This window comes from Atta cephalotes (assembly GCF_000143395.1).
Source record: "Atta cephalotes unplaced genomic scaffold scaffold00003, whole genome shotgun sequence".
In the NCBI taxonomy this organism is placed as follows: Eukaryota; Metazoa; Arthropoda; class Insecta; order Hymenoptera; family Formicidae; genus Atta; species Atta cephalotes.
In genome coordinates this window covers 2,244,888-2,269,035 of record NW_012130067.1, presented here as the reverse complement: position 1 = coordinate 2,269,035, position 24,148 = coordinate 2,244,888, and the positions used below count along the sequence as shown (strand labels likewise).

The window sequence follows — 24,148 nt, the reverse complement described above, 5'->3', positions numbered from 1 at the left end:
TTTATTATTCTTTGTAGGAAGACAACTACACGCGCACACTCTCTCTCTCTCTCTCTTCTCTCTCTCTCTCTCTCTCTCTCTCTCTCTCTCTCTCTTCCTCTCTCCTTTACTCGACATGTGATATTTTCGTCGATATTTCCCCACGAATACCGTCTTCGTATTGACTACCTGGTCGTATCGATTCGTTATATTACCTGTTTTCGATATGCCAGTTTTTCATCTGTTGCACTTGATATTCGTAAATTTATGGAAACCACGAACGCGCACACGAATAATCCATGTTGTCATCGGAATGCTCGCGAGGTGAAAATAATTTCACAACTGCGGATATATATATATGTATATATAATGTACGAGCAGTAATTTTAGCGCTCTCGAAAACATACCCGTTGTAAACCACCGCCGTCTTAATAATGGGATTATCGGTTTTGGAGCGTATCGGATTATTTAAGAGTCGGATTGCGCATATTGTTGTACGATATCGGCGCGATATCCAGTTTAAAAGCTGTTATCGATTCGGACATTTCTCGGCGTTTATCAGTTTTCTATTTTCACTCCCTTCTCTGCGCCTTGTAATACATCGCATGTTTGCAGATCGTATCGCGTTTGTAGTCCGATGATTGCTCGATCAGCATGTAATATAGCCCGAGTGTTACAATACGTGATATTCTAGCGTGTCGATAATACGCAATTGTAGCCATTGTATCTCTCATTCTACAATAAAATGCTAATAAATAACGGTTAGGATTAATTCTGAAGAAAATATACCAATCCTTTCTTTAGCAGAACGCGTAAATTAATTATCCAATTTGATGTAGCTCTGTCGTTAAAAATTTCATCAATCTTCTTTGCAAATAAAAAAAGAAAAGAAATAAAGTTATAAGAATATATTTCACAATTTAATTACAATTTTGCTGTGCTATTTATAAAACTGCGAAGTGCTTAAAATTCGATTATCGATTTTCCTTTTCTCTTTGATATTCTCTCAGACATCGACGAGTGTGCAGAAGGCATAGCAAAATGTACTGATATTTGTCGCAACGAACCCGGTTCGTACTCTTGCGAGTGTCATAGTGGTTTTCAGCTGGGGACCGATGGTCGTTCTTGCCAAGGTTAGTTATATAGAAAGAAAGATATCTATCTCTGACAAATATTTACTAATACTCGTCGGTTCCGCTTTGTGTCGGCGTATTTATATTTACACGTTTGTGTTATCTACACTCTAAATTTCTTATAGTGAAATCTCCAAGAGAGTGAAAACACAACCACCCTTGAAAAAAATGAAAATATTTCACTTCTTGAATTGTCATTCTTTTTCAAGAAATGAAATATTTTCACTTTTCTTTTTCAAGAGTGATTGTATTTTCACTCTCTTAGAGTGAAATTTCACTGCAAAAAATTTAGAGTGTAAGATTTATGTATTAACTTCAAAAAGCAATTTATTTTAGCGTTCTATGATTTAATTTGTTATTTAATAAATGAACTTGTCGAGAGAAAAACTTTCTGTAAAATACGTAACTATTACTCAGACATCAATGAGTGCCTTTCAAACAATGGACACGGACCTTGCCAAGGTACTTGTCGCAATCTCAAAGGAAGCTACGAGTGCAGTTGCACGGATATTCCCGGGTACAAATTAGCTTCCGACAATCACACTTGCGAGGACATCGACGAGTGCGCGCTTAACAACGCGAATTGTTCTCATCTGTGTTTAAACACACCCGGAAGCGTCTTCTGTCTCTGCCCTGATGGTTTTTATCTGACGAATGATTGGAAAACCTGTCAGGGTAAATATATTTCATGTTTGTTTTCGATCGACTATATTAACTCCTATTTTCGATCTTATAATAAATTATTAAAATGTTTATCTGGAGATTTAACTGTTTATTGTATTAATTGCATCGTTAAGGTTTAATTGTATCGATCATCTTTTACAAATTGTAATTTCCTTCTCATAATTTAGACCGATCGATTTTCCAATATTTACATTATTTATGATATTTGCTTACTATTATCTAGCTTCTTTCATTCTATTGAAATTTTATTTACATTGCAAAAACAACATTATAAAGTCTAACGTATCTTTTTTCTTTCGCAAAAAAAAAGAAAACAAACATTATAAAATCTGAGTTATCTTGTATCTTTAGATATTAATGAATGCGAGGTAACTCCAAAGATATGTGCGGAGAACACTGAATGCGAGAATACAGTGGGATCATACAAGTGCACAAGTACAATACATCCTCACGTGGTAACGAAGATCCTTCGAGAAGAGGACTATGACGATAACAATGAAGACGATGATGACGAAGATGAGAACAATGACGATGATTATGGGGAAGAGATTACCGAAATTCCGCAGAGTTCGAAGTGTGAAAATGGCTTTAAGAAAAATGAAAATTTAGAGTGCGTTGGTAAGTGTACTTTACAAGATAAAATTATTAATAATAATTATTAATATTAATACAATAATATCATTTTATAAAATTTGATTGTTAAAAAATTGTTGATTGAAATACGATATTCAAATAAAGATATTTTTAAATAAAAATGTTAATATACTTCTTTGCAGTAACTTTCTGCTTTTTATATCTCTATTTTTTAAACCTCGATATTTTCAAGTTGAAAAATTGAGATTTTTCTCACTTTTGGTAACTTTCAACATTTATTTATTTATTTCTAAAATTTTTTTAAAGAAGCACTCTTTCAGAAAAAAAGTAAGACTTATATAAAATGTTGTTCAAACGAAATCTGGCTGATATTATAATTGGGAGAGAGAATTTTGGAAAGAAGATTGCCTTGAGAGATCATTGATATTCTCTTCCAGACGTAAACGAGTGCGCCGAGATTGAATCGCACCGCTGTCAGCACGAGTGCGTGAACGAACCGGGTGGTTACCATTGTGTCTGTCGACCTGGTTACGAGCTCGCGGAAGACGGTGCGACGTGTAAGGACGTGAACGAGTGTGACGTATTATCCCAACCTTGTTCGCACATCTGTCGCAACACCGATGGCGCATACGTGTGCGAGTGTTTTTCAGGGTTCATGTTGATGGATGACAACGCGACTTGCGTCGAGGAGTTCAAGAACTGCTTCAGCCTGATAAAACCCTGTTCCCACACCTGCGAGGACACCACAGAGGGACCACGATGCATTTGCCCAACTGGATACGAGCTGTTGGATGACCGTGTGACCTGCACGGACGTCGACGAGTGCGCCCGGGAGACTCCGTGTTCGCATTCGTGCGTTAATTTGGAAGGCAGTTTTATTTGCACGTGTCCAAACGGCCTAGAGATCCTCGAGCACGCGAGTAAATTTAATTGTACCGACATAGACGAGTGCGACAGAGATGATCACGGTTGCCAGCATCGATGCGTGAATCTGCACGGCGGATACGAATGCGTCTGTCATTCTGGATTCGTCCTGGATATCGATGGCAGATCCTGCATCGACGTGGACGAGTGCGCAGGAAATCAACACGACTGCTCGCATGAGTGCAAGAATTATCCCGGAAGATACGAATGCGTCTGTCCGGACGGATACCGAATCCTGCAGGATGCACGAATGTGCGTCGACGTGGACGAGTGCGTGGAAGGATCGCATGGGTGCTCGCATGAATGCGAGAACGAGGAGGGTACTTATAAGTGCGGATGTCCTGGTGATATGTCCTTGGATGAAACCGGCAGGAACTGCGTTCTGTTCGACGTGTGCAAAATCGCGAATTGCAGTCACACCTGCGAGAAGGATCGGGATATCTACAAGTGCGTCTGCCAAGAAGGATATGTCTTACAAAAGGACGAGAAAACCTGTCTAGATATGGACGAATGTTTCGAGGATGAGCACGATTGTTCACATGAATGCATCAACATTCTTGGAAGTTATAGATGCGCTTGTCCACAGGATATGAAACTTCTCGAGGATGGTCTCACCTGCGGGGATCCGGTATGCCCTCAAGGACTTCGACAGGACGAGCATGGTCAGTGCCAAGACATCGACGAGTGTCTCGAAGGTGAATACGAGTGTTCGCATTTGTGCTATAACGTGTATGGGTCTTATCGATGCTCGTGTCCTTCTGACTGGGTCCTAAAGGACGACAGTCTCACTTGCGTGAGAAGTGATCCTTGCTCCAATTCCTCGTGCTCACATTTGTGTGTTCCGTCAGACTCGGGTTATAAATGTGAGTGTCCTTCGGGTTATCTTCTCGACGGAGACACGTGCAAGGATAAAAACGAATGCGAGGACGAGGTGATGAACGGTTGCAGTCACGATTGCAGAAATCAAGAAGGTTCCTATTCATGCTCCTGTCCGACGGGAATGGAGCTTGAAGAGGATAATCGTACGTGCGTAGTCATCCCAGACGAATGCGCGAAATCTCGAGGAAATAATAATTGTACTTGTCCCGTGGGATATACTTACTCACAAAGCGAGCGTATCTGCGAGGACGTTGACGAGTGTCAGGACAAACAGAAACACGATTGTTCCCACGACTGTATTAATACAGACGGCTCTTACTACTGCCAGTGTCCTTCCGGTTGGCGACTGTGGGAGGATTCTAGAACCTGCCAGGAGTTGCCAGATGATCCTTGCTCCAAGGATCACGGTTGTTCACATACGTGCGAACAGGATGATGATCGCGTTCGTTGCGGTTGTCCGGAAGGATACGAGCTACAGGATGACGGGAAAACTTGTCGGGATGTGGACGAATGCTCCGAAGGTTCTCACACGTGCAGTGACATTTGCTTAAATGTCGAAGGCACTTATCATTGTCAGTGTCCTTCGGGATTTCGGTTGGAAGATGATCACAAAACCTGTCAGGATATCGACGAATGTTTATCCGAAGAGGCCGATTGCTCTCATGGATGCCTGAACATGAATGGCACTTATAACTGCACCTGTCCTGAAGGATATGAACTACAAGATGATGATAGGACGTGCGAGGTTGTGAATAAATGCGTCGCCTTGAACAATTCTTGTTCGCACAGCTGTATAAGCCATAATGGTACTTACGAGTGCTTGTGTCCTGCGGGATACCACATTGGAGAGGATGGTAGGACCTGCGAGGACATCAATGAATGCATCCAGGACAACGGAGGATGTTCCCATCTTTGTGCGAACACGGAAGGTGGTGTCGAATGCGCGTGTCCCGAAAATTATGAGCTGTTAAAAGACGATGGCAAGACATGCGTAGAGATAAATGCGTGTTCCATCGATAATGGGGGATGCTCACATTTCTGTCATCACGAGGATAATCGGTTATTCTGCTCCTGCCCGCCTGGAATGGTTCTGTCCGAGGAAACGGTGTGTACATACGAAAACGATTGTCTGCAGGACAACGGTGGTTGTTCCCATTTGTGTTACCATGAAGCCGGAAACGTAACTTGTGCCTGTCCATCTGGTATGATTCTAGCGGAGGATCAAAGACTCTGCGTACAAGAAGATGGATGCGCGATCGAGAATGGCGGCTGTTCCCATTTCTGCCACGATCATGATGGTAACGTGACGTGTTCGTGTCCCGTAGGAATGTCCCTGTCTCAGGACGACGACACTCTTTGCATTCACGAGAATGAGTGTCTCCTTAACAACGGCAAATGTTCGGATACCTGTATTTTCATTAACGGTTCAGTCGTCTGCAAATGTCCTGAAGGCTATCGTCTATCATCGAGAGACAACGCTACCTGTGTGGATATCGACGAATGCTTGGAGCTGTTAGACAACTGTACTCATCAGTGTTTGAACGTTCCAGGCGGTTTCAACTGCAGCTGTAACGCCGGTTTCTCCCAGAATTCTCAAGATTTGACTCTATGCGACGACATCGACGAGTGCGAAATGGAGAACGCAGGATGCTCGCACTCCTGTATGAATCTGGTGGGCACTTTCAGATGTCAGTGTCCAATAGAATACGTCCTGGAGCAAAACAATAAGACCTGCGTTTTGATGGATGGCTGTAAGAATGACAACGGAAACTGCTCCCATCATTGTCGTCAAGCGGATGGTCCCGATGGAATTCCGGGCACTCGTTGCTCCTGTCCGCCCGGCTTTCGCCTGAAGCGCGATCTTAAGACCTGCGAAGACATTAACGAGTGCGAGGAATTTGAGAACGACGTGGAATCAGGTTGTTCTCACATCTGCATGAACACCGAGGGCGGTTACGACTGCGAATGTCCAGCCGGTTACATTCTGATGCCGGACGATCGGAAGAACTGCGTGGATGTGGACGAATGTTTGACCAGCCATCACAATTGCACACACGACTGTGTGAACTTGCTAGGCGGTTACACATGCACTTGCTACAAAGGACATTATTTGCACACTGATAATTTTACCTGCCTGGATATCGACGAGTGTTTCGAACTGAATGGCGGGTGCTCACATAATTGTACCAATACCATCGGCGGCCACTTGTGCTTCTGTCCGACGGGCTACGAGCTGTCACAGGACGAGAAGACTTGCATCGATATCGACGAGTGCTTGAGTGACAACGGCGGATGTGATCATAAGTGCGTTAACATTGTGGGCTCCTTCAGTTGTGAATGTCCACCGAATCATGAATCGTGGAATGGATCTTGCCGACCATTCAATCCTTGCCGAGACCATAATGGTGGCTGCGAGCACATTTGCGCAGCAGTGAACGGTACCGTAATATGTTCGTGCGAGAAAGGCTTCCAAAGGGATGAGATCGATGGTTTCAAATGTCGTGATATTGACGAGTGCGAGGAACAGCACGGCTGCGATCATATTTGCGTCAACAATCCCGGCTCGTACGAGTGTAGATGTAAGGAAGGATTCCAAATGGTGAATTCTACTTGTGAAGGTAAGTGAATAATAATAAATTTTGATTTTATTCTCATGATATAAATCTTGACATCTTTAAGTATAAGTTATTGATGATTTATTCATAGACTAATATTGTAAAAAGGAATTCTAAAGCATCCGTTGAAGGTGAAGGGGCTTCTAGAAAAATTATTGAAAAGGAAATGAACGTTCTAGCTATTATATTTTAAAAAAATGTGAAAAAAATTATTTTAAAAAATTGTGATTTTACAATAAATACAAAATAAAAAAGTTTAATATGATTTTTAATTTTTATTATAAAAATATAAAAAATGTATGTAATAACGAAAAAATATTTTTACATCTGCTTTCCTCATTATTTATTGTCATGGTAATCTTATAACTTTTTTATTTTTTAAAAGAGAATAAATTTTTAACATTTTTATTAATATATATATATATATATATATATATATATATATATATACGAATATGCGTAATAAACAAAATGTTTGTTTACTAAATGATTACTTACAAAGAAAACTTCTAACAGCATGGCATATGTCGGCCGCTCACAACTTTGCTTCTTCACTGCTTGAAACTTAAATTTTACGTTGCCATTCCTCACTTATATTCTCATCATCTTAAAGTTTCTTTTAGAAAAGAAAGTCACTCGCATCACTAAAAGAACCTTTTAGAGATGCGAAAGGTTTGAAATAATGATATGTACAGAAATGAATCATGTATGTCATTTAAAGATTAATCGTCGTTACTGAATACTAAAGTCACAAAGGAATCTCTATTTCACATTGTGTGTGTGTAATGAAGTATTTTTTCTTAAAAAAAAAAAATTGTATTCATGAAGCGGATTGCGCATAAAAGTAATAAATGCAATAAAGAAAAAAAAACTATCACGATCCATTTTTACAATTCACGTTTATAAATCATTGTTTAAATTTATTTTGTTATCACGGTTAATTTTCTGAAAATAGTATCGTCATCTCTGGAAAATCCGAGAGATAACGCGCGATTCCTAGTTACACAGTTTCGCCCTTTTCTCCCTCTCCCTTACTTGTGTTCCAGTTTCGAAGCTTGCTGTAAAGTTAGACTCGCTTAGCTCGGGCGGAAGTTTCTCGAGGAACGACCGTGTGTTTGTGCGTATGCGGTTTTTTTTCTTTCTTTTTCTTTTCTTCTTTTTTTTTTTTAGACGTCGACGAATGCGCAGCCGGTATTTGCAAGGGCAACAAATGCACCAACGTGCCGGGCAGTTATCGTTGCGAGTGTGAGGCAGGATATCGATTTCACGGTGATACCTGTGTAGGTTCGTGTGTAGGCGGAAATGTGCTTACTTGAGAAAAAAACCAATGTCGCTTAATCGTAACTAAACTGAGTTTGCTTTTTCTCAGATGTCGACGAATGCCTGGAAGAGACACCCTGCAGCGAGAGATGCGTCAATACACCTGGATCGTACTACTGTACGTGCTCCGTCGGATTTCAACTGGAAGGGAACAAATGTATAGGCAAGTTAAAGCATACTGTAAAAAATAAAATGTTTTAATTTGGAGACGTATAATGGATTTTCTAAGCATGCAAAAGTGGTAAAATTAACATTTTTTTTTGTATGCTTAGAAAGTTCACTTTAAATTAAAATTAATATTTTATTTTTCACAATGCATTCAATCGTGCGTATCGCATTGTAAAGTGTAACGAGTCGTGTAACATATATATTTTATATAGGATAGGGCGAGAATATTCCGTCAATTTTAACTCAGCAAACACAGAATATAATTGCAATAATGCAGCAACATTGTAATATTCCTGCTATATTGCAGAAATGTTATAATGCTGCTGCAATATTGCAGTTATAGTCTGTGTTTGCTAGGAACAAAAGTTCAAGATAGCAAACAATATCTCTTTGCAGTGACATGTTTATAATTACATCGTACAATCACGATTACTCTTGAAGGCACAACCTTTAAATAATCAACATACATGTTTTGCACAGAAACAAACGTTATCACGAAAAATGGATGAAAAGTTCTTCTCTACTCTCTATATTCTTTTAAAAACAAAAAAAGTTACGCACAAGTCTAGACGTTGCAATCATTTACTCGATAATAGTGATGGATATGATTTTGACGCGTAAAAGTCTTTCTTATAGATTTGAAAGAAATCGAAATAGTTTTATGACATTTTACCGTATCTGTCATCGTTTCTGAAATAATGGTCTTTCTATCTAGACTTGTGCGTAACTTTTTGTCAAAGAATGTGTTCTATACTTCTGTATATACTTTTATTATTATATACATGTATACTTTTTAAAGACAGAAAGACCATCATCTCAGAAACAGTTATAATAAAATAACACAGAACTATTTCAATTTTTTTCTTACTAACACATGCTGCACGTGACTCATGGACAGGTGATCATTTAAACATAATTGGCTATATTTAAACCCTTATATCTAAAAAATTACTTTTTAAAATACAAATTAACATACAACTTTTTTTTAAAAACTTTCGTATTATGATCATATATTTTGATTCGCTAATCTCGAGACACTCTCTATATATACATATTTATAAAAAACAAGTTGAAGCTTTATGGGTTTATCATATTTTATCATACAAATTTATCATTATTGCGCATTAATCATGTTATATTATATATTTACTTGATTATGTGAATATATTTTGTACACGCTTTTATAATATAATCTGAAAAATTTATTCCACGGCCGCAGATATTGATGAATGCGAATGGCGTCATGACAGATGCGATCAAAAGTGCGTCAATACCATAGGATCATTTGTTTGCGCTTGTCGCGCCGGATATACATTAATTTTGAGGTAAGATCTAAGCGATATATACAGCAGCTGATAGAATAAAAATAGATATCACACGATTCTCACTCTTTACTCGCATGGGATTGCATGAGCAGGAGTCAATGTCAAGATGTGAACGAGTGTCTAAACCAGAACGGCGGTTGCACTGGCGAGTGCATCAACACCGCCGGAAGTTACTATTGCGTCTGCAGTGAGGATTTGGTGTTGGCGCCCGACGAGAGAACTTGTGTCTCGCCAACGTCGGAATGCCGTGCCATGGAGCCACCTATACACGGAGAGGTAACTGTCGCGCGGATATCGCAAGTCATATTAGATAGATCGAGTCGATATACTACTGAAATATATATTCTAAAGTATCTTTCAAAGAGATGATGTACTACACCACCGATATTTCCAACACACTCTTTGCATTTTATATGCCGTTAAAATGTTTAAAAAAAATTTTGGAAAATTCGGTGTTGCAAGAATAGCTGACAAAAAAAAATGGAGAATTTAGACTTTGAGTTTGAAACAATCGGCAGAAATTAAAATGGTAAATTAATAAAATTACTTTTTATTACTAAATACTAGTTTTTTAAATGAGATCAAGATGAAACGAGATAGTCGGATTGAAAAATAATGTGTTTATAATAATATAATTATAATGTGATACACAAAAAATTAAAGTACACGAATTATTCGAGAATCTGCTAATTGTCATTTATAATATAATAAATTTTTATAAATAAAATCAATAAATAAATTCAACATTTCTTTAATGCGGTCTTCTTCAATTAATATAAATGATACATACAATTGATTTATATTTACGAAGAAGATCGTATTAAAAGTCGAAACGTTTGAATTATTTATAAAGATTTATTATATCAAAAATGACAACTGGCGGAGTTAAATTATGTACTTTAATTTTTGTGAAATTTAATTTCATTAGAGCCTTAAATTTATATGCGTTTTTAAACGTTATACACAAATATGACACAAATGTAAATTTTTTCCCTTTATTCCCTTGACTATGTTATTTATTCTGTTTTCCTGGGTTTAATCGAGTAGATCAGATGTCCAGGACATCCTTCCGGCGCATCCGTCTACCCCCAGGGCGCCAAGTGTCATGTCCGATGTCGCAGAGGCTTCCGGTTAGAAGGGGCGCATACGAGACACTGCGTCAGTGACGGCCACTGGAACGGGAAAGAACCTATATGTCTGCGCGAAGTCGCAACAGACCCTCTTTACAATCCAAGTATAACTCGATTCCACAGTCCCACGGTTGCCAAGAAAAACGCTGCAGGCATCATGTCCTTCACGTCCCGTAACTTTGCCGGGAAATTAATCAAGATGTTTATCCGATAAAATTTTTAACGAGCTGACTGTTACATCGAGCGTCGCTTTACGCGTAGTATGAAGTAAGCTATATGCTTACTTCATGGTCGTGTAATTATTTTCAACGGAATATTTTTTTTCAACATCATTATTTTCATTTAAAATTTATTCTTGCCGTTTCACAATTTTTCAGACACGCCCGCAGCATTTTTTTCGAAGACCTGCGTATCTCTTTTAAAAGGGCGTTTAAGCGAGTACCTCCATAGACGTAATAGGTCAGTGAGCTCTGTAATACACTGGAACGAGCCATTAAGGAGTGGGGGTGTTCCAATTTCTGGATAATGACATGCTAATGTAAAAATTGTACTGTTTTCTTTGTCAGCGATTCGCTGATTGGCTAATGTGGTTTTACCACCACAAGTAGAAACAGTCAGGAAGATAAATCTTTATTTGCCTTCTTTTTTTCTGTCGAGTCGCGGTTTTCTACAGTTTAGTTCTCAATTTCTAAATAATGACACTCTAATATAAAGATTATACTGTTTTCTTTGTCAGCAATTCGTTGATTGACTAACGTAGTTTTACTCTACCATAAGCAGAAAAGAATCAGATGAATCTTTATTTATCTTCTTTTTCTTTGTTGGACCACAGTTTTCTACAGTTTATTCTCCCAATGTCTAAATAATGATACTTGGATGCAAAAATTGTACTGTTTTCTTTGTCAGCGATTCGTTGATTGGCTAATGTAGTTTTACTACTGTAAGTAGGAAAGGATTAGAAAAAATATTTGTTTTCCTTTCCTCGATCACACAATTTTCTTTCAATATTTTAATACAAGAAAGGCGCGTTCCAGTATATTAAAAATAGACCCTACTGTAATAGATATAAATTGTGCATTCCTATGAAAGATATCACTATAAATTCAGGAACAAAATACAGTAGCTTGATTTATATCGCAGATACTGCTCTTTCTCTCAGAGCAAGTTAAAGAGAGATGCCAATGCGGTTCAATATTGCGTTTTCTTTTTAACGAAGTACAAAGAGAGCAGGGAATGCACAGTCTATACTTATTACATCTATGACTTACGCCAAGCAGAGGACGTCTGGAGCTCTCATTAAATTTCTCTTCGATTTTCAAGACGTTATTCTTTTCAATTTACATAAAGGGAACGTTCGGTCATGCGCGATCGAACGTAAAATATTGCTTGAACCGAGCAAATAACTTAACGACGAAAATTCTTGAACGCGCTAGATTAGTCATGCTGCTCGGAGCAGCTTTTAATAATACAAAGTTCCTGTGTAGAGGCTGCTTGCTAACGAGATCATACGTTAACGCCGCCTCTTAACGAGCTTACTCGGACCGGCGGGTTTTTACGTTCTGGCTCCTCTCCTCTCGTTCGTTTTATTCATTTTGCCAACTTTTTCATTCCTGCACACATTTTCGCGGTTCTTTCCTCCGTGACGTTAATTGTTTCGTTTAATGGAAAGGAGATTTTGATTCTATGTTCCGTTTCATGCCGCTTCGGTTTTTGCTAGTTTACAGCCGCTATCGCTCGGAAATCCATTCTTGGCAAAAGATATTCAAATCGGTTCCCATTTTGAAAGAGATGCTTTTCTGGAGCGGTGCTCTTTAAGTGGTTCCTATCTCCGCATCAAACGATATTACGCGCGTTTATGGTTGCTTTATAAATAAAGGATGGCTTAGGTTCTATAGAACGGGATATACTGAGATAACCGAGAATCCTCGCGTTCAATTTAACGATAGATTAAATAAATTATTGATTTTTCAGTTATGAAAAGAAAATCGATTGTGTATCATTGAAACTAATGTTTTTACGAACTCTCTGTACATCTAACGGTTGCATTGTTATTACATCTCGTGCAAAACTGATAAAAGTGTGATAAACCTTTTCACGCACGACGTGATATTTTCTGGAGTAAAATAACGTTTCTTGAACACTATCGGCCAATGATATGGGAATTGCTCGCCATCGAAGTTTCTTATCGTGTTATAGTATGGGAAATTGGACGATCGGTATCAAGAGTTTAACTATCGACTTTATCTCTGTAGACACGCCACAACCGTTCGTGAGCTGCCCCCAGGACATGGACGTCGAATTACCGGCTAGGCAAAACACGATACGTGTAACTTTCCCGCAACCAAAGTCCAACATGGATTGGTGGAGGTAAGAAGCGCATTATAGAGTAGAGATCTTCAATTTCAGGGCTATCAAAATTGATCCGACTCGAATTTATTTTTCATCAAAAATGTGTAAAATACATAAATTTATCTTAATAATATTTTTCGCAATAAATTCTTTACAGTGTTTTAAAATGGTCATTAGCATCGATCAGTATTATTAAATTACTTATTAGTTTAATGTATACTTACTCGAATCTATTTTCCATAAAAATGTGTAAATATATAGATTTATTTTATAATATTTTCCATAATAAATTCTTTACAATGTTTTAAGATGCTCATTAGTATCGGTATTAATAAATTGTTTGTCAATTTAATTTGTAATACGTACTCCAGCTTCAATTTAAGACTATATTTCAAGGTTGCAAATTATCGGCGCGCAGTTTAAATTGGAACGTAAAACTATCATTAGGCATTAAAATCTCCTCTGATCAAACATGTGAAGTTGTCAAGTTTTGTTTATTTATGGTAAATTATTATTTATGGTAAATTTACCTTACTCAATATTAAATATTGTTACTCAATTCTATTTTTAGATTTGTTAGGCAGAGTGACGCGAATTATTTCTATTTCGGTTCTGAACAGAAATCCATTCGTAGAATGAAAATGGAGCTGCCAATTAGTGTCGCAAAGCGATATTAATTGGCAAATATTTATTTGTGTCAAATTTAGATATTTTAGTTAATATGATTTTGAGAAATTTCTATGTAGGTAAAATAAAAAAAATATCCAAAGTTTCTCTATTTGTTAATCTATTATTTGTTAATGTAAACGAAATAGTTTATAGTTATTTGAATAACATCGAGTAACTCGGTTGCATGTCTATCTCGCCTTTGTTTCCTTCTTTTTGTTTTTCCCCTTTTATGTTTTTCAGATATGTACACGCTTCACCTCCGTGGGCAAAGCAATTGCAAGCGGATCTGCCGGCGGGCACGACGGTCGTTACCTTCACGGCATGGTCGCCGGTCTCTAATTACACCAGCACCTGTAGGATCGTGATAAGAGTTCGCGGTAAGTCCAGCGCATAAGAGAGAAATCAGGAACAAAAAGAATTCGCTTTGGGAAGTGGAAAGGAAAATGGATCTCCTCCCTGCGAGCTCCTTTTTCTTGCACTAGTATCATCCCGGTGATAAGAAACCGCTATTATAAACAGTATAAGTAAACGTATCATTGAAGCAAATAATAATAAATTATATCCATATTTTTCTTATGCTAACTATCCATTCCGCCCCCTTATAGAAATTTAGTTTAATATTGGCCAATTGAATACTGAAAGATGATGATTAATTATAGTTACTTTGAATATAATTACTTATTTTGAATATTAAAAGCAGTGCTTTTAATACTCGAAACAAGTAATTAATCACTACCTTCTAGTATTAAATTTTGATAAGGACGTTATTATATTATAATAAGGATCAGAATTATTAACAAGCGTACGCCGATGAACGCTAATAAAATCTGTAGTTGAAATTCAATGGCAACGAAAGATATAATGAGAAAGGATTTAACTTGACATATTTTAATGCGAAGAGTGACACCTTTCTCCTCTCAACTCTCAACTGTGCCCTGGGAATTCAATTGAGCGGATAAGAATAAAATGGGACTAGAAAACTTGACAGCTACGAAGAGAAATTTCTGATTTCATAGATTATCAATCTTGGATCAAAATCCCGTGAAGTTTCCACCTTCCACTCTGTTCCCTTTTATTTTCGATTTGTCTACTTTTCCCGAGGAAACTTTTCACACAGGGGACAATCGATCGGAATGGGAATCGGCTCGACACTCGAATCGTCCCGACGCGACGCGGGTAAACTTTAGTTTCCGCGGCGAAGTGCACTCCGCGTCCCATCCCGCTTAATTACTCATTCTGAAAGTTCGTGAAACTCGCTTTAAGCAAGTTCTCTCCGCAACGCAACGGCTGGAAGGAGTGCCAGTGCATCGTGGTCGATACGCGATTACGTCGAATAAGCTCGCGTCGATCGGACGTACTCGCGAGAATCGCGTTGGTACTCCTTCGCATCTTTGCAATCTCAAAAACCGCTTCGCCAAGTTTCGTCTATTATATTCCGCTTTATCTCGATTTCTATTCGCTCTACATTTCTATGTGAGACTATTCAAGATTGTTGGGAGTTCCATTGAAAAGAGGCTCTTGTTACGAGAATGTACCAGATCACGTGAAATCTTGAATATATTTAATACACGTTGTAGTATGATAACAAATGGGTTTACAATCTTATAACCAAGATGTACGGAAAGAATGGTTTTGCTGAAGTATATGCTAAAAATTTAGCTAGACAGATCTAAAAATAATTTTGTTTGCAATAGAATAATTACGTAGAACGCTCAAATTTTTTACGTTGTACGTAACTATGTATTTTGCTGGTTCAACAAAGTTATTTTCAGATCTGTATCAAATTAACTTTTAAATATTTCAACAAAACTGTCCTTTCCATGTGATACAAATTTAAATGTTCTAGTTACCTGTTATTCATAGAAGAATCTTAATCCTCTGTCTGCAATCATATTTTTACTCCTTCCGTCTATAATCCGAATCTTTGTCCTGTCCAAGTCTTTTTTACTGTTCTAGGTTTTTAAAAAAATGTGAAAAAATTCAGATTTTTAAATCTCACTACTAACAAAATATTTTAGGATACGGCAAACTCCGCTCTCCTTTATTTGGAAGAAATTATATATAAGAGAAAGATTTCATTTGTGCCAATCCAAATTCAAATCACAGAGGATAAGATTAACGATAGAGAACAAATGTTAAGATCTAAAGAGAAAGAGAAAAACAAAAATATTGCTAATAATAATAGATTGCGCAAACAGTATTGCGGTAAAAAGCGCGAGATTTAAAATGAGTTTTACACAAGAGCGATTTTACGAGAGAATCCGGTAATTCTTAGGATATGCCACGATATATTTTCAGATACCGAAAATCCCAAGGTTACTATGTGTCCCGTGTCTTTCGAGGTCAGACTGAGCCCGGGGGAACGAAATCGTCTGATATTCTGGCAAGAACCGACCTTCACCGATAACGTTGGCGTGGGACACGTTTATAAAACGAGGGTACGTACTCGTCAAGAAGCAACTCATATCAGCATTCGCTGTCGGATACAGCGTTTCATATACAATCTTTCCTTATATCTATGAAATTTTCTCAATTTTCCTTAACTCTGTTCGCAAATTTATATCTCCGGTATCGATCGGAGGAGAGGTCGAGATTTCTCAGTCTTCTGTTGGCTCACCTTGAAGTTAATTAACCCCCTTTTGCCGTTGACAATCGGGCATATTAATCGAGCGAGGATATCGTCCATTAATTATCCGTTCGTGTTTCGAGAAAATGAGACCCAACGAAGAAACTGCTGCAATGCGACGGAGGATAGTATCTACGATTTTCCTCGCGAATGGTACCGTAGGAAAAACCAGCTGGATGATTAATCATTGTCGGTCGACGCTTCCGTCCTGTTTTTATTGTATCCTTTTGGCGTCTCGGCGCGGAAAGCGTACGTGTACTTTATTAACGTAATAACAGAGATTATCCTATCTTCATGTTAACCGTTCCGTGGATAATTGGTGGCTTGCACTCTCGATGGTATTGGTTATAAATGGCCTTGGATACATTAACCTGACGGTTAATTTGATTAAGCAAATTGAAACAAGAATCATGCGAAAGGGGAGTACGTTGTGCCAATCCCTTTAATCGGGTCATTTGAAGAAGGATGAAAACAAAAGGAAAGTGATCGATCGCGTCACATCAATCGTATCCGATTTTGGACGAATACGAAGCGTCGCATACGAACAAGATTAGTCGCCGACACACCGTTTTGCACATACAAAGCGGATATTTTCCTCAGAGGAAATTTCCATGCAATTGCGCGAAAAGTTAATTATCGTATGTCTCGCACAGGGACCTGGACATGTGATGTATCCCGGTATTCACGATGTGCGCTACGTCGCCTCGGATGCAGCCGGAAATCGAGCCGAATGCCATTTCTCGATACACGTGAGAGGTAAATTTATGCCATTGTGCCCCGCGGGAGTAGCCCGAGAAGGGCTTTCGCAATGCGTAGACGCGAATGGCGTCGTGACGCTGTTTGCGACATCGCTAATTCCCTTCAGGGTGGATTGTCGCGTCACATTTTTCTATCATAAATATATAAATGTAATTATCGAGGGAGAACACAATTGAGCCAACATTTGTTATTTCGTATATTTGCAGAATCCACGGATGTTCTCGATTCTGAGGTGAGTAAATTATCTTTGCAGATATTTCACACATTAATTCTGATAGATCATTTTTTTTACCAATTTAGGTCAATTTCTATCAATTTAGGTTAATCCCTCGTAAAAACATCTATTTTTACCTATTCCGTAGGGTCTTTTTGGGTTTTTTTCTCCAATCTAAATTTTTTACTGTATTCTAGATTTGTAAAAATTCTAGAAAAATTCAGGATTACCTTTCAACATTTTTGCTACATTGCTAAATAGTTTTTTAATCGGTTTAACTTAAATGTTAAAACCTTTATTTTAAAAAAAATTGGATTTTGTGCCAAAATATTTAAGATTGAAATTTCACCTTGGCAAAAAAAATACTGCGCTTATAAAGAGTTAACTTTAATCACATTCTAATTTATTCTTTATCTTTTTCTAATGCTTAAAACTAGAAAAGAAAGATAAAAGTTAAACCGAGATTAATCTACAATTAAAGTTAATCTACAATACAATTTGACATGAAACAGACATTATCTGATCTTTTTTCTATTACATAAATCTATACGCGAGACATCTTATTGCTTCAATTTTAGTAAATAAATAAACGGTTTTAGTTGTAATGGCTTTTCGACCCGACAAAAATATCGAAGCACCAGTATCCTTTATAGTCGTTTCAATAGAAGTGGTTCTACCACGCGCGCGTCTCGTAGAAAGGACCCTTTTTCGAGGATATGGCCGTAGATTAAAGCGCGAGAGAGAAATTCATGCGGGAAGGTAGAAGGTCTCATAGTGCACTTATCTCCTCGTTTAGCCGAGATTCTACAGAAGAAGGATGCTGATGTGCCCTGGCAGATCGCCCCAACCCGTGCCCAGCTCCTCATACGAGGTGAGTAGACACAAGAGTGCTCACGCGATTACACGCGAGGTCAATGAGATTCCAAGAAGTATCTTAACTTGACTTGCAGTGGCAAATACCGAGCGGTTGTTACTTAAGATACACCAGAATCTTCTCGGGAGCTTATCAGCGACATCCGGAGCATCGACAGAACAGTTACCCGGACACTGAAGCCCCTTATCGTGAACTTCCGCCTACCCGACAGACTCCGAATCGTCCAGACAATGCCAGAACGTACAATGCCGACAATTGTAAGTGTTTATACGTGTTATGACCCAGAAATACATGTTTCATCGGAGTTAATTATTGATGCAATCAAATATTAACTTTCTAAATAATTTAAATATCCTGATACTAAAACGATGTCTCGAAAATCCAATTTATGATCCATAATTCTAGTCAGAAATTTCAGCTATAAAATTTCTGTTCCGTTTATAATTTCGTATAAAATAAAACTAATGTACGAAAATGCATGACATATAAAATTATATATAATTGGAAATCTATCTTAAAATTTGACATTTTTAGTATTGAACTAAATGAACAAGAAACAGATATTTTATTTTAGAAAAAAATATACGTGCTACAGATTTAAAATAAACATCATTATTTACACATAAATAAAACAACATGTGAGACGATGCGTATAAACAATAAAATGTGAACGAAGCTGCGTAAACCGCAGCATATACCGCAATCAATAATTGAGTTAATTTGAAATGAAGCCGACCCGAATGAGGCGGATGAGGCTGCGAGAGGAAGAAAGAAATCGAGACGTAAAAAAGGAAAAAAAAAGAAGAAGAGAACGAAGCTTTTCGAGACCGGAGATATCGACTATCGACGATAGTACTCCATTATAGAAGACACCATTGATGGCAGTCAACTTCTCGAAGGCGGCATCGACCAGTCGAGAGAATCCGTAGCCCTGCGATCGGTGGTCTAAAGTGAAACGTGCAAAAGACGACGAGGGGCGATTTGCAATTACGACGGGGGTAACAAGCGATCGGGGAAACAAGCGATCGGGATGTTCGAAGTGTTGGTGCCGGGAAAACTCGTCTTAACCTTACGATCGACACCACCCTTCCTGGCTGAGAGCGCATTCGCTTTAGCCCTGACGATCTTGTTAGCGGCGCCGTTGATCGTGCGCGTTTACCTCCTCCTTGTACGTGCCCCGATAAATTGTCTCGCCCCTTACCTCGGTATAGGATAGTCGGGCGTGAAAACGTTACGCGAGTGCCTCTTATCGGGATTTGCGCGGCTTGAAATAGGAACGAACGATGTAACGTTTTATGTTTGTTTCTTTTTTTTTCTTTTTTATTTTATTCGTCCGGCACATTTCCTTCGATAAACAAGAGCCAAGGGACGGCGCTTCGGCTTTTATTCATATATGATGTAACGGTGCCGTCGACGGCGCTATCTCGAAAACTCGCGTTCGGGAACTGCGGCTTTAAAACGCGGGTGCGCATCGATAACGCTTCCGCGGTGTTCGAGCGGAAGCACCGCGCTGGACTGTAAATTTTCCAATTTCTTTCGGCGTAACCGTGATATAACATTCGCGTTTATAACACAATGCAAAGCGCGCGCACCGCGATACCGTTATATCGAATCCATTGAAGGCGATAATGTACAACTACAACTGAGCACTGCATTATGAAGTCAGAATAGAAGTGAGAATATTTTTCCCTCTATAAAGAGAGAAGGACGGACTCTCACCCTTATAGAAACGTATATAATTGCGAAAAAGATTCGGAACGAGATTAAAGTAGTTTTGTCGAAAAATTTCCTCTCTCTTTTTAAAGGAGAAATTTAATGTCGTAGTATAACGGATTGCTACGATGGCTTTCTTATATTTTCTCGGTGAAATTGAATATTACGTTACGTGTAGGACAAGCCACTGAGAGCCCTCACGAAGACCAGGCATCGTCGTCGCTACGATCGTGCCAATCGATCGTTATTGATACATTATCCGGCTCCAATCAAATTGGCCGACTCCACATCGAGTTCCAGCCTGTATCCGGAATCCGCTCGTAGGATCAATTCCACGCCGACTCTGCAAAGCAACAGCGGTATCTCGAAGAATTTCAGTCGACATGGGATTCGTGTCGACCGGAAGATCGGAGATCGCGAATCAAAAATACGGACATGTCCATCTTCGGATCGTCCTTCGTTCTTCGTCGACTCACAACATCCGATAATCGACATATCGAATCTCGATTACAAAGCGTATCGTTACAAATTGATAGAAGCAACCCTGAAGAAGCAGTATGACGATTTCCAGCCGCCGGGCGACGTTGTCTTGAACTCGCTGCATCTGAATTCGGCCGACTCGATGATTGGCATACGATTGAACGATCGATACGATCATAGTCTTTTCGACTTTGTGGAGGAATACTACGACGTCGCCGATGCAACGAGGCGGAAGAATGTCGAACATTTTCATCCACTGGACCATTTCTTGTCGAAAGGCACGAGAAAACCGCGGACTAGCGAGAAGGAAACAGCAACGATTTCTGACAATGGCATCGATCGCGAAAACAGCAGAAATCATCTTCCGGAAAACGTCGACGGCAATCCTCGAAAACTACCCGACATGGACGATAATGGGAATCCGTGCATTCGAGCATCGTTGAATGACGTTCCTGAGATCGCGACGAGTAATCAGGATTCAAAATCGGAAGTGCCGATTTTGAGAAGGATGATTCCGACGCGATCTCGTAAATGTGCCGATAAAGAGACACTTGGACATGACGCGGAAGATGACTGTCTGCAATTCGCCAGTCCTAGAAGGAAAAAGGAATCTTCGACGAGAAACGATCGACCAGCGAGTGCTGGAAATACTTGCAAGATCTTCACGTTATCACGCGCTGCTACATCGCTGGAAAGACGGGAAGCTACGGGATCACCGAGATCGAGGACGAGCGCGGGTCGTTCGCGCGAATCCAAGAAAAAATTGGAAGATTACCCACTCGCTGTGTTCTCATTGTCGGGCAAAAGTCGCGCGAAAAGGAAGGCGAGTGGGAGATCAAATTTTATTTCGGTGAGCTCCAGCGAGATTGCCAGCATCCGCAGCGAATCCAGTAAACGTCGGGAGGACGAAATGTCGTGCCGTTCGCGCGAGTCATCGATCAGTTCTAGGAACTGCGCATCATCGCGTCCCCCTTGGATGTCGGGGAACCGAAGGACGTCCTTCAACAGGAAATACGGAGGAAATATTACAGAAATTTCCGCCGCGAAAGTTGCGAGACTGCAACCCTCGTCGGCGCGCGAAAGTGGTCTGGCGGGGCAGAAATTGACAGTTTCGTCTCGAGGACAGTTTCATTCGAAGGAATCCTCGGCAAGAAATGGCCTCGGAAAGGATGGCTCGATGAGCCATCCTAATCCGGCGTTGTCTAGAAAAGCGGCGAGTTTCGTTGCGTCACAGGAAAAAGAATTTAGCGGGATGACGAGCGAACAACAACGCGGAGAGAATTTCACGACACGGCCGCGTGGGCAGCAGAGAAGTAAATCAAAGGATGTCGGAAGCGTCATGGTGAAAGATAATGAAGAGGAACGAACTTTGAAGATTACCGATTCGCCCCCCGGGGAAAAAATGTCCGCCAGCAGAACGACGATCTCGACAATGGCTGACAATGCCGCTTTGTCGTTTTTGTCGTCTGTAGCACGGACACTGGGTCGCCCGAGGAAGCGCTCGTCCCCAACCGCTTTCTTCGCTAATGCACCTGTAACTGAAAGCGAAACTTGGGGGACAAAGGAGCCAGAATTAATAACGAGCCGATCCAGTACCGACGCTGCGAGAGAAAGGCCAGTATCCGGGAATAATGCGCTAAGACTCGACCCCGAGTCGCCATCCGTAGTAGATAGACGGGAGAACCGGTCGAAATTAAATCGCGGTGGAGGAAGGCGACGGTTAAGAAGCACAGAGAATCCCTCGAAAGGCGTGTCGCTAAGCCCGCAGATTGAATTATCCGCCGAAGTGTTAAACCCGGCCGACGATACCGATAAATCCGCGATCCCCAGCGAGAAATTCGCGGGGCTTACGTTCCGGATCGATTCGCGGGAGAATACGGGAATAGCTCGGAGAAGCGATGAGATTCGAGATAGAAGCGCGAAGACGGAAAACGATGTAAAATTTAACAGCCCCAACGACATCGCTCGATCGAAAGTGCCGAAAATTATACAAAATCTGCGAATGAGACCCGCTAGCGTGAACAATCTTTCCGAGAACCTGCACGGATCCACCGTCGCGGCTTCGCATCCGGCACTGCGGGATGTAAATTCCGAGACGAAAAGCGGATTAAACGGCATGAAATTGAATACTCGATCAAACGGCACGGTCGACGAAATGAGATACGATGAATCTCCGTCCGCGGAGGCGTCATCTTTCGTGGAAGCGAGAGAGACGCAGCCGCAGGATGATATCGCGGGGCGCGGTGCCGATGAGGAATTGCAACTTCCGCGACACGATTCGAAAATAGGACTCGCGATGAATTCCGCTCTGAAGAGATATATTAAGATGCTGAAACAGGGCCTCCGGAATCACGGCGATAAAGACGGCGTCGCTCTGGCGTCTCTGAGCCTCTCCGACGCCATATCCATCCTGTCGGAGCAGAGAACACCGTTGCTACCCGAGGAGATACAGGAGTTGCAAACCGTGCTGGATAGAATCGAAAGAAATCCCGAGTTGTTGTGCAAACTGTCGTACAGTATGGAAAGCGTTGCATGAAAATACATATCTTGTTGATATCGACGTTAATATTTACATCATGTTTTAATGTAATTAGTCTTTGTTACAAAACGATTCGCAGTTATGGTTCGTTGCACGCTAAGCCAGGCGTAACGAATTTTCAAATGTAAACTCATTTAAATCGAAACGGTGGGAGTTAAAACAAAACGCTGCGCGAAATAATTGGCAAACAGATAAAATCGCGATCGACGTTTATATTTCTGCTGGCGTTATTATTATCGCCAAATTGCATGTATACTATAATAACAAACGTTAAATACGATTCAAAATAGCCTGATTTCGCGGCCGCGACTCCTTGCTAAAAATCCGGCAAAAATTGAAAACCGGCAAAGAATTAATATATTCACAACTGATATTTTTGCTAAATAAGTATTTTTACTAAATATCGTATTTACATTCTACAAATACGATTTATAATTTCAGTTTACATGATGGTTAACTTCATATGTATACGCTACATTTTTAATTTTCTTTTATAAAGGATAATAAATTGACGAATAATAAAATTGAAAATCGACAAAAAATTAATACATTCGCGATCACAATTTTTATTTTGACTCACTAAATACAATTTGTAATTTCGTGACAACAACTGATATTCTCATATATTTTCTTTTTAAAAAAATAATATAATAATATGTTACTGTACACTATTATGCAAATGCAACATTAATATATATCGTATTTATTATTATAATTTATAATTTTATGATAGTAAACTGACATTTTACACCTTTAATTTTCTTTTAAAAAGAATAACATAATAAAATTGGAAATCAACACAGAATTAATATATTCATGATCACAACAATTTTTATTTTAGCTTCCTAAATATGATTTATAATTTCATAATAGCAACAATTGATATTCTTACACATTTTTATTTTCTTTTAAAAAGAACAATATAATAATATATTACTTCACGTAACATTGTTACGTAACTACAGCACTAATAAATATATGCTACATTCGGTGGTCATTCACTGGTGGAACTTACAACGAGGGTTAACATCCGCATCGTAACAATAGACCGACGGCTAAGTGCTGTTGGCGTACTACGAAGTAGTTAATGAACAGCTCGAACAGACGTCTCCCCCTCCCTCCCCCCTCCTCCTCTCTCTCTCTCTCTCCCTCTCTCTCTCTCTCTCTACTCTCT

The 24,148-nt window shown here is 39.5% G+C and overlaps 1 protein-coding gene across 1 annotated transcript in view; it reads left to right on the top strand.

The window, feature by feature from the left end:
• LOC105625730 (fibrillin-1) overlaps positions 1–24,148 on the top strand; it is a 32,468-nt gene that overhangs the window by 6,417 nt on the left and 1,903 nt on the right. The window contains exons 5-22 of the mRNA XM_012207053.1: positions 990–1,112; positions 1,530–1,787; positions 2,148–2,414; positions 2,828–6,811; positions 7,979–8,092; positions 8,178–8,291; positions 9,516–9,621; positions 9,711–9,897; positions 10,669–10,855; positions 13,004–13,118; positions 14,010–14,146; positions 16,068–16,207; positions 17,049–17,151; positions 17,361–17,386; positions 18,165–18,239; positions 18,319–18,499; positions 19,283–19,410; positions 20,134–22,962. Coding sequence (XP_012062443.1) covers positions 990–1,112; positions 1,530–1,787; positions 2,148–2,414; positions 2,828–6,811; positions 7,979–8,092; positions 8,178–8,291; positions 9,516–9,621; positions 9,711–9,897; positions 10,669–10,855; positions 13,004–13,118; positions 14,010–14,146; positions 16,068–16,207; positions 17,049–17,151; positions 17,361–17,386; positions 18,165–18,239; positions 18,319–18,499; positions 19,283–19,410; positions 20,134–22,962 — 9,074 coding nt within the window. The remainder of the gene's footprint in view (positions 1–989; positions 1,113–1,529; positions 1,788–2,147; positions 2,415–2,827; positions 6,812–7,978; positions 8,093–8,177; positions 8,292–9,515; positions 9,622–9,710; positions 9,898–10,668; positions 10,856–13,003; positions 13,119–14,009; positions 14,147–16,067; positions 16,208–17,048; positions 17,152–17,360; positions 17,387–18,164; positions 18,240–18,318; positions 18,500–19,282; positions 19,411–20,133; positions 22,963–24,148) is intronic.